This window comes from Meriones unguiculatus, chromosome 4 (genome assembly GCF_030254825.1).
Source record: "Meriones unguiculatus strain TT.TT164.6M chromosome 4, Bangor_MerUng_6.1, whole genome shotgun sequence".
NCBI classification, from domain to species: domain Eukaryota; kingdom Metazoa; phylum Chordata; class Mammalia; order Rodentia; family Muridae; genus Meriones; species Meriones unguiculatus.
Window position 1 is genome coordinate 129,486,717 of NC_083352.1, and position 10,680 is coordinate 129,497,396.

Genomic DNA, 10,680 nt, shown 5'->3' on the forward strand with positions numbered 1-10,680 from the left:
ACAGTAAAATCTCCATTGCTTATGATTTACAGTGGTGTCTGCGGCAAATAGACAATACAGTAAATGCTAAAAATGATTCAGGGATCCAGAATGCTCTGCAAAATTACTTTAATTGTGCCACTACTAAAGAAGCCCTAGAGCACATGCAGTCACCCTTTAGAGGAAAGAGGACTTGAACTGCAGTTACACAGAAACTGCTGCCCCACTTAAGCCTGTGCGCAGGTGCTGTTCAAGACGACAAACTGTGTCACCCATACTATATTCTTCAAAATATAAGTGCAGCGTACCTGGAAAAAAAAGTTACAAAGCATAAATTAGAAAAAGGCAATGCATTAAGGCTATCTAGAGGGATTAAAAATTAAGTTTAAAAAAAGGAAAAAGCTAAATACATTAATCTAGAGCAAAACTCATGAGGCTCAAAGTTCCATCAGGATAAATGACATAAGTCACAAAATCTCCCCACCTGAGCTCAGGGTTTCCTCAAAATGCACCTGGCTGGGGCCATCACCCATTCATTCTGAGGCATTCTGTCTTTAACTGCTTCCCAACACATAGGGTGATCGATGAATTTCTAACCTTTCCCAAGGGTCCCAGGGAATTGCTTGAACACGATCTGTTTAGGAGCTTCTCCACAGAAAAGCAGCACAAGCTCATAAGTGAGGCTACACGAAGGCTTGTTAGTTGGAAGGTGAGACTCACCCACTTATACAGTGTCCCTAATGGAGAACAATCTTCAAGGTCCAGGATCCCATAGATCACATGTGCGCTATAGGACAAGGTTCTCATCAAGAACCACCCTTAAGACCCATAAGCTGAAGGAAAAATCAGACTAAACAGTTCTTTTTCTCAAAAAACTAAACAATGGAAGACTGATGACTGCTGGGAAAACATGATCTTCCTGAACCTCAAAGGTCCTTGAAGGCATAGGGCTAGAACTACAGGGGAGAATCCAACACAGACAGAGACCACATGGGCATCTGCAGGTTGCCTGTGGCCAGCCAGCTGAAATAGGAGCAGAGGATTGCCCCAGCACTGGGAGACGGACTGCCAGCTTAAGATGCTCTCTTCTGCATTCTTTCTCAAAAGATTGCTGATAGAAGAAGTAAATTTACTCTCAAACCTTTTTCTCTTCTTGGCCTTCCTGCAATGGGCAATTGTCAATGTCTTCATCATGTTTCCCACAAGTTGTGCGGCCCATCTCCAGGTCTACTAAATATATGAATGCATATCTCTGTCAAAAGAAAGACTGTAGAACCGTAAGAAAACAATTCATTGGAATAAGTGAAAGAAAACTCAAAAGCAAGCAGGAAATGTGAATGTTCAAACAGAAATGAGCAGCATAGATCACTTACAATCTTGTTTCTCTGCTATTCTATGGGGGAGGGGCTTTGTAGGTTTTTTCCTTGTCTCTGTCCCTGTGGCTTTTTTAGACAGAGTCAGTATAGTCCAAAATGACATCCAACTTTTAATCTTCCTCAGCTTCCGAAGCACTAGGGTTACAGGCATGCTCTTCCACAGCCCACTTTGTTTTGCTCTACTAGTTTTTCAAAATTTCCTTTAACTCTACACAAGAGATACGTCCATGTGACTGAGTATATCTCTCAGTCGGAAAGTGTGTACTTAGCATGCTCAAAGAGCAAAGTGTGATTCCCAGAGCTTTCAAATGTCTATTAAGTACAAGCACAGTAGCAATGAGTCTCCCCCTCTGTCCATTTTCCCCCTGGTAGATGCCTGGAAGTCTTTGTGACAGAGTAGTGACTATCCAGGGTGTCTCATAGTCACACAATCAAGCCCATAGCAAAGAGTGTGTACATGGTCCAGCCACACACACGACACTATGACAGTTGTCAAATGTTCACCTAAGCAGCATGAGAAATACCGACTGAGTGAGTAACTCCTTGACCTAGAGGACACAGGATGGTGAGACATCCTGGCATGAGCAGGTAGAGCAGAAGTCATGCCAGCCCCTTTAATGTGTATCTATCATGTAGGTGCTGACCGTACAGAACACTCACCTTGCGGAAGCTGAAATGAAGTGGCTAGCGAGCAATACCCCAAAGCTATTCTCAGAATTTATCAAAATGCTGCACAGGATATTTTCATAAACAGAGGTGCTTAAAATAAAAACTCAAGGAACATTCAAGCATGGAAAAGAAGAAAATCTAACCAGGAAACCCTCCCAGTCCCTGTAGTGCTAAAAGCCTGACTTTGACTAGGGTATCTGGTCAATGGCATTTCTACTCCTTCACCTTGTCCTGTCCTTCATCTGAAAGCAGAAGGCAGAAGCAGAAGCCACATTTTTCAACTTACTGCAAACCCAGAGCCCCCCGCAACCCTGCCAGGTGTTAGCATGAATGCAGACACCACACAAGAAGCAGGCTACTCACCTCACGCTGACTTCTCCAGACTTTGAGTAACTTGTAGGCAAAATCATCAACGTGGTTTTCATTGAAGTGGTGCAAAACATGCTCCACAGAAATGACAAAGCGATCATTGTCTTTGTGAATATCTATAAATTTGAGGTTGCAATCATGAATTGCCAGCACAATGAGCCCCATAACGAGGTCCACCTTCCACAACATGGCTGTCTTCAGTATCAGCAGTGGGAGTTAAGAATGTCTGCGTGGAGGAGTGGCTCAGCTGCAGATGGTGATGCCATCCCACGTGGCCATGCCCACTAAATGCTCTGTAATGCTAAAAGCCTTTTTTTGTATAGGGCATCAGGCCAGAGTCATCTCTCCTCTCCCCACCTTGTCCTGCCCTTCATCTGAAGATAGAAGACAGCAGAAGAGGCCACATTTTCCAGACTTTGGTGACATGAGCCTCAGGCTTATAGGCATTAATTCAACACACCCTTTGCCTGCACATTTCTAGGCCTATCTTCCCCATTCCTGCCCTAGCTTACTCTTACTCTTCTGAATTCCACAAATGGCAGAGCCACAAAACTATCACGAGATAAGGTAGGAAGGTAAATCTTAAGTATTGGGAGTTGAGAACCAGGTGCCCATGACCTTGGAGCCTCAGAGGAGCAGAGTAGGAGGGGTCAGAGTCAGGACCGAGAGATCATCTCCCCCATCTCTGCAACCTAGTGACCAACTCATCACCCCTGCCTCCTTTCTTGAGGACTGCCCTGCCTGTGATTTGCAGCCCAATACCAGGGAGAATTAGAACAGGAGGAAGTGAGTCAGCAGAGATGGACACAAATGGCAGTCATGAGCCTAGGGGTATCTGCTGAAACCCATTCACACCCACCTCTGCCACAAGGCCCTGTGCTGGACTTCTTGGAAGAAATACCCTACACTCAGCCTCACTCTGCGGAAACTGAAGAGAAGTAAATAAGGCAAGTGGATGAGAAATCTAGAATAGTATGAAGGTTGCTAGCATGGGGAAATACTCATGCTCAAATGGTCCCCTTCTACCTTGGAAGACCAGAACAATTGAATTTTGATCATTCCAAAAAATGAGCCCAAACCTAACCATTGCTTGGGGGACAGTGTAGGAGCAGAACTGTAGTTCTGGCATGGAAAGGGACAGGACTGTGGACATGAGTGCAAACACCTTCCTACAGCTTCCAGGTGGGAGGAAATTATCTCACAAGATGGCCTGATGATAGATGCTGTGATAAAGCAGCATAACAAAAATCATTTTGAGAAGAAAAGGCTTATTTCATCTTATAGCTTGTAATCTATCATCAAGAGAAATTAGGGAAGGAACTCAAAGCAGGAACCTGGAGGCAGGAACTAACAGAGGCCATGGGTAAATGTTGCTTACTGACTTGCTACTCCTCATGGCTTACTCACCCTGCTTTCTTGTACATCTTGGGACCACCTCACAGGAATGACACCACCCACAGTGGGCTGGGCCTTCCCACATCAATCATTACTCAAAAAAAAAAAAATGTACTACAGACTTGCCTATAGGCAATCTAATGGGAACATTTTAACTGAAATTCTTCATTCTAGATAACTCCACCTTGTATCAAGTTGACAAAAAGAAAAAGAAAGAAAGAAAGAAAGAAAGAAAGGAAGGAAGAAAGGAAGGAAGGAAGGAAGGAAGGAAGGAAGGAAGGAAGAAGGGAAGGGAAGGGAAGGGAAGGGAAGGGAAGGGAAGGGAAGGGAAGGGAAGGGAAGGGAAGGGAAGGGAAGGGAAGGGAAGGGAAGGGAAAACAGAAAACTAGCCAAACATTTTAAAATTAAAAAATAGAGCAACAAGTGAATAAAGAAAAAAGTGGTTCTGCTTCCAGCGAGGGAGGCCTGAAATGTGTCGTCATTCTGTCAGGATTTCCCAGTACCCTCCCCAAATCTTGTCCTAAGCTTTGTTTCATTATCTTTTCATTTCTAAAAGATCAGTTATAAATGGGAATGGTTTTATTCTCTAACCTTCTTTTCTCCTGAGCCTTGTAGCAATGGACAATTATGGGTGTTTTCATTATGTTTCCTACAAATTGTGTGTCCCATCTCCAAGTCCATTAAAAAAATCAATGTCCATATCTGTAGAAAAGCAAGTGTGCAAAAATCTGATAAGTATTTGTTTTTATAAATATAAAAACAGAGAGAAGATCAAGCAGAAAATGGGCAAATGCCCAGAATGCCCATGTGCTTATAATCTATAGGCGAGCACTGTCAAAGTACACCAACAGAAATGTGCCTATGTAGTTACCAGACTTCTTCCAGGCTGCTGATGTCTAACACTCCACAGGAGTATGGGCATCACAATCAAACCTTACACAACAAGCCAGCTGCACACGCTGCAGCCACACCTGGTGATGTGATAACTCTTGAACATTTACCTGAGCAGCATAGGGCAGGTTAAGACGTGCCCTCTAAGCAACTCCTGTGATCTAGGACAGGAGACAGTCACAAACCATTTGTTTGGGTATGTGGAACTTGGAGTATCTACTGTCTTCACACTAGTGCTGGCTACAAGCCAGTTCTCCTTTTAGAGACACACTGAGGTGAACTCATAGGCATACCACTGAATTTCAAAATCTGCTCAAGATGCTATCAGAAGTTATTGAGAATGACTGTCATACCCTTAAATAAAGATACGTGAAAACTCAGAAAGCATCCAAGCAGGAAATTCTCCCAGAGAAGAGCACTCGTGTCCGTAGACTGATGTGGAAATTACCCAAAAAGATGACTAAATTGGGCACTTAGGAATCCATACAAGTAACAGTAACAACCACCATTGCCCAACACACATTGAACACACAACACAACACAGCAAAACACAGTATCACTCTTTATATTTATGCTTGGCATATAGTAAGAATGCACTCACCTTATCACATCTGTTCCACACTTCAATGTTCAAATGCATATGATGAGCCCAGCCTGCATTTCCACGGCTGTGCCGCTAGAGGTGGTAGAATGTTTGATACCAAGGGCTCCTGAGGCCCAGGGCCCATGGCTAACAACAGCCCAAGACAGTCGTGTAGGGAATAAGAAAATGTGTCCTTGGTCAGGGAAAGTCTCCAGACCCATGACTGTAGAGTATTCGACAGGCCCAATGCTCTCCTTACCAGTTCTTGCTGATACCCACCCCCCAGCCTAGAGTTCTATATAAGGGGATAATATTATGCACATGACTCACCTTTTTCTGGGCTCTCCCAACTTCTAGCAATCTGTATGTGTACTCTTCTGGATTGTTTTCACTGAACTGAGCCACAACAAACTCGACTGATGCCACAAAATAATCTAGATCCTTAGTAATGTCCACAAATTCTTTGTCAATAGTCCATATATGAGTGCCTAGCACAATCAGCCCTACCAACAGGGACACCTTCCACAACATGGCTGTCCTTAGCATCAACCTAGGGGATGGGGACACAAGGGTAAAGGGATGGTACAGCCACAGTTGATAACGCCTTTCTCAGCTCAGGATTCCACATGGCTCTGCCCACCAGAGCCCTGCGCTCCTGACTGCCTCCTGTTGTGCTTCTGTCTAAAACCTTATCTCCACAACCCTGCCTTGTCCGTTCTCACTCCCCTAAATAGAAGGCAGAACAGAAGGAGACATTTCCTACCCTGCAGTGACACAAACCGTGGAGTGATAAGCATGCATGGATTTGTCTGCACAGCTCTGGGGCTGTCCCTGAGCCTTGCCAGAGCAGGTCCCACTTATGCTGCAGCCTGGAGGCACTGTGCCTTTCCTATTTGTCCTTACACAATACTGAAAAGGATTCCCAGGGTCAGAGGAGCTCCTGAGAAGTCTGGTGAACTCATTCCTGGGGAAATGAAATCGGTTGTTGCCAAGCCTGCCCGTGACCTCACCTGCAACACATGCCATGTGGCAAGCTCAAGGCCAACAGTTGGAAGATAACCATGAGATGCCACCTTCCTCAATGCCCTGACACTCTGGCCAGCAGCTACACCTGGCTCCATTATCCTGGTTTTCTATACTAATTCTCAGTTCCCCTCCCTTTTAACATGCTCTCATTTTTTCTGACATCTTTTTTGACCCCTGGACTGTCATTTCTGAACTGCTTTACTATAATCACACCTGATTTCAAATCATCTCTTGCTTATGAACCACTAACTCAAGTAGACCATAGTCATAGAATATCTATTCTATCTTACCTTTCTTTGAAATCTATTGAGATTTATTTTTCTTGTTATTGTTGGAAATACAGACAATATTCCCTGTGCTTTAGAACAGCACATTTTGTAAGCATAGTGCTTACAATCCCCATTCAGAAAGACAAAGAGGATGGGCATCAGAAGAGGGAGAAAACAGAGAACAGGACAGGAGCCTACCATAGAGGGCCTCTGAAAGGCTCTACCCTGCAGGGTATCAAAGCAGATGCTGATACTTATAGCCAAACTTTGGGTGGAGTTCAGGGAATCTTATGAAAAAAAGGGGAGGGGGATGATAGTAAGACCTGGAAAGGACAGGAGTTCCACAAGGAGAGCAACAGAACCAAAAAATCTGGGCACGGGAATCTTTTCTGAGGCTGATACTCCAACCAAGGACCATTTGTGGAGATAACCTAGAACCCCTGCACAGATGTAGCCCATGGCAGTTCAGTGTCCAAATGGGTTCCATAGTAATGGGAACAGGGACTGTCTCTGACATGAAGTGATTGGCTTGTTCTTTGATCACCTCCCCCTCAGAGAGGAGCAGCCTTACCAGGCCACAGAGAAAGACAATGCAGCCACTCTTGATAAAAACCTGATGAACTAGGATCAGAAGGAAGGAGAGGAAGACCTCCCCTATCAGTAGATGTGGGGAGGGACATGGGTGGAGAAGGGGCAGGGAGGGTGAGATTGGGAGGGATAGAGGGAGGGAGCTACAGGGGGAATACAAAGTGAAGAAACTGTAATTAATAAAAATAAAATAATAATAATAATAAAAGAAATTCTATGCTCATTAGACTGTACAACATTCCTGGTTTCCAAGAAATCTGACCTGGTATCTAATTTTTGTGCCTTATTTGAGATCAATCACTCCTGAATCCACTGAGAACAGCAGAACACAGTGGAGTTACCATCTGACACTAGAATAGTTCATCCTTTTTGGATCATCTGAATAGTATGTATATGTCACCCCCACACCACCACAGCCACTCATTTATAAGTGATTAGCGTATCCTCCCCAGACTCAGGATCAAGCATCAGTGATGTCATGTATCCCTGGAAAACAGCAAGAGTTTTCTTCCTGGTATTTGGCAAAGTACTTTTGTGTGTCTTGGGGAACTGAAGTGGCTATTAGAAAGAGAAAGGCGCAAAATGAAGCCCCTCTTGGTTTCAAATGCCTGAAGGATAACTTCTAAGGATGGAGGGGCCTCTCCTTCCCTTACCTACCCGTCTGTCACCTTTGATTTATTCAGAAACAGTCCTAGTCCGTAGATCTCAATGTGTCTTGAGTTTTTCTATTTAAGAAGTCAAGAAGGACTAAGAGGGGAGCAGACAGAGGTGATTTCCTTTATCAGGAAATGCATGGACACTAAGACCAGTGTTTACAGAACAGTGAGGCCTGGATTGGCCTCTGTCGAAGAATAGTTCTTATACACAGATGCCATTGGCATATGAAAATCAGAAAAAGACAAATTCAGAGGAATTTTAAACTATCAGAATACTCTTCAACAGTATTAAGTTCATGAAGATCAAGAAAGAGTAAGGAGCCACTTCTAATGAGAAAAGATTAATGTAGCAGGTGCCTGTCATTTAAAAAAAGTACTTGGTTCTGTTGCTGTTCTGAGAACAGGTTCTGAGCTCCTGTCCCATCCAGGTTTTTCATCTCCTGCTTCTTTCATAGGACTCCCTGTACTCTTCCCAAAGCTTGGCTATGAGTATCAGCATCTGCTTTGATATACTCCTGGGTAGAGTCTTTCAGAGGCTCTCTGTGGTAGGCTCCTATGCTGTTCCTGTTTTCTCTCTCTTCGGATGTCCATCCCATTTGCCTTTCTGAAGGAGGATTGAGCATCTTACCCAGGGTCCTCCTTCTCACTAAGCTTCTTTAGGAGTATAGATTTTAGTATGTTTATCCTATATTATATGTCTAATATCCACTTATAAGTGAGTATATACCATGTGTGTCTTTCTGTTTCTGGGATACCTCACTCAGGATGATCATTTCTAGTTCCCACCATTTGCCTGCAAATTTCATGATTTCCTTCTTTTTAGTTACTGAGTAGTATTCCATTGAGTAAATGTACCCCAATTTCTGTATCCATTCCTCAGTTGAGGGACATTTAGGTTGTGTCCACATTCTGGCTATTACAAATAAGGATGCTATGAACATGGTTGAGCAAATGTTCTTATTGTATACTTGAGCATATTTTGGATATATGCCTAGGAGTGATACACCTGGATCTTGAGGCAGCACTATTCCTAATTTTCTGAGGAAAGGAGCCCCACAAAAAGAACAAAAGAATCAAAAAATCTGGGCACAGGGGTCTTTTGTGAGACTGATACTCCAACCAAGGACCATAAATAGAGATAACCTAGAACGCCTGCACAGATATAGCCCATGACAGCTCAGTCTCAAAGTGGGTTCCCTAGTAATGGGAAGCAGGAGCTATCTCTGACATGAACCCAGTGACTGGCTCTTTGATCACCTCCCCCTGAGGGGGGGAGTAGCCATACCAGGCCACAGAGGAAGACAATGCAGACAGTCCTGATGAGACCTGATAGGCTAGTGTCAGATGGAAGGGGAGGAGGACCTCCCCTAATGGTGGAGGAGCAAGGGAGAAGATGAGGGAGGAAAGGTGGGATTGGGAGGGGATGAGGGAGGGGGCTACAGCTGGGATACAAAATGTATAAATTGTAATAAGTAAAATATAAACAAATTTTTAAAAATAAAATAAAATATAATTCAGAACTCTTATAAAAAAAAAAAAAGGAAGAGTACTTGGAAGAGTTCCCTTCCAGGTTATGCACACCTAGATTCCTGACAACATCCAAAATAGTTAAAAGGTACTTCTGGTGTCATGTGTGAATGTAGTGGTTGCACTGGATTAAGCAGAAGACCACAACTATTAGCAGGAATTAGTAGTAAGTTTGGGAGTGATGAGGCAATTACATAGTCAAGTCTTTCTCTGATGTTTTAGAGAGAAAAGCTATAACTCTATTACAGTTTGAGATTCTTTTAAAATAAAACCTTTTTAAAAAAATTCTCAGCCATTTCATACAGCAGAATATTTGGCATGTAGAGATGGATGAGAGAAGGGACCTGTGAGCTGTCAGATTGATAAATGAGAGGGATGAGCATATCCCTTTTGCTATGGCCACAGTCTGTAGTTTCAGCAATACAAAAGTGTTTTGCTTCTTCAGAATGAGAATCACATGTTATCGTGTTGGACTCTCCCAGGATTCCAGGCCTAGGACTCTGGTCATAGGAGGAGGTAAGGAACGAGGCCTTAGGGTATTCCCTGAGCTATACAGTGTGGATCCAACCTTAAACAGTATGAGAAAATGAATAAAAGGATGAACTACATCCAGTCAGACTAGCCCCTGGGACACTAGGCACAGATCCAAACACCACTTCAAAAGCTGTGACATGGAACCAACACTGGCACCACAGCCCACAGAGGGTTCTGAATCTGCAGCCTAAACCCTGCTATGATCAACTGCCTATAGAAAAAGAATATCACTGTTCCCTCAGATAATTTTTAAAATGTCCAAAATGTAATTCAAAATTATTCTATCTTTGAGGAAGAAAGAGAGAGTAAAGCTTGAACAGAGGTGCCGTACAATACTGTTCTCCAGGTGGAACTGCTACCATCTTCATAGGATCAGCTATGCTCCCTTGGAAAAGATCATCACAGCTGGACCTTGTTGGCTATTGCCCTTCTCTCATAGAAGGAGGAGAGCAGAGTGCCACCCTGGGACATAGCCAAGCTCGCCTCAAACTCTCAGAGAGCCATCTGCTATGCCTACTGAGTGCTATGATTAAAGATGTACACCGCTACACCCTGCTATGGCTGCTGTCTTTCTTGCCTGAAATCAGAGAATTCACAAACACACCAGAGTTGGAGGCTGTGTGAGAAATTTAGACACCAACTAGTTGAATTCCCCCTACACATTTACCTACCTAAAGCCACAGTTAGGAAGCCAGCTGATCAACCCCAAGCTTGTAGCTTCAAGTATTAGGCAAGTCCCTATAACCTTGAGCATAAATATTCTACTGAATGCTATAATGAAGCTTTTGTTATTTACGAAAACAGGTATCAATATGGGT

General features: G+C 43.5%; 2 protein-coding genes across 2 annotated transcripts; both read right to left on the reverse strand.

Moving 5' to 3' along the window:
- Positions 1–123: 123 nt before the first annotated feature.
- On the reverse strand, positions 124–2,582 carry LOC110560594 (cystatin-12-like). Its single transcript, XM_021656589.2, has 3 exons — positions 2,388–2,582; positions 1,121–1,231; positions 124–287 (listed from the first exon to the last, which is right to left on the reverse strand). Exons 1-3 carry the CDS (start codon positions 2,580–2,582, stop codon positions 207–209), a joined length of 387 nt encoding a protein of 128 aa, XP_021512264.1. The 3' UTR covers positions 124–206.
- Positions 2,583–4,367: 1,785 nt separating this feature from the next.
- LOC132653811 (cystatin-14-like) lies at positions 4,368–5,892 on the reverse strand. Its single transcript, XM_060383255.1, has 2 exons — positions 5,593–5,892; positions 4,368–4,490 (listed from the first exon to the last, which is right to left on the reverse strand). Exons 1-2 carry the CDS (start codon positions 5,806–5,808, stop codon positions 4,368–4,370), a joined length of 339 nt encoding a protein of 112 aa, XP_060239238.1. The 5' UTR covers positions 5,809–5,892.
- Positions 5,893–10,680: the final 4,788 nt, after the last annotated feature.

Bases quoted from the DNA above. Each gene is read 5' to 3' on its own strand.
- LOC110560594 (XM_021656589.2), bottom strand. From the start codon at position 2,582: ATGTTGTGGAAGGTGGACCTCGTTATGGGGCTCATTGTGCTGGCAATT. The intron at 1,232-2,387 runs GTGAGTAGCCTG...TTCTTTTGACAG, and splicing joins TCTGGAGAAGTCAGCGTGAG to AGATATGCATTCATATATTT. The intron at 288-1,120 runs GTTTGAGAGTAA...TTTTTTTTCCAG, and splicing joins AAGGCCAAGAAGAGAAAAAG to GTACGCTGCACTTATATTTT.
- LOC132653811 (XM_060383255.1), bottom strand. From the start codon at position 5,808: ATGCTAAGGACAGCCATGTTGTGGAAGGTGTCCCTGTTGGTAGGGCTG. The intron at 4,491-5,592 runs GTGAGTCATGTG...GCTTTTCTACAG, and splicing joins TTGGGAGAGCCCAGAAAAAG to ATATGGACATTGATTTTTTT.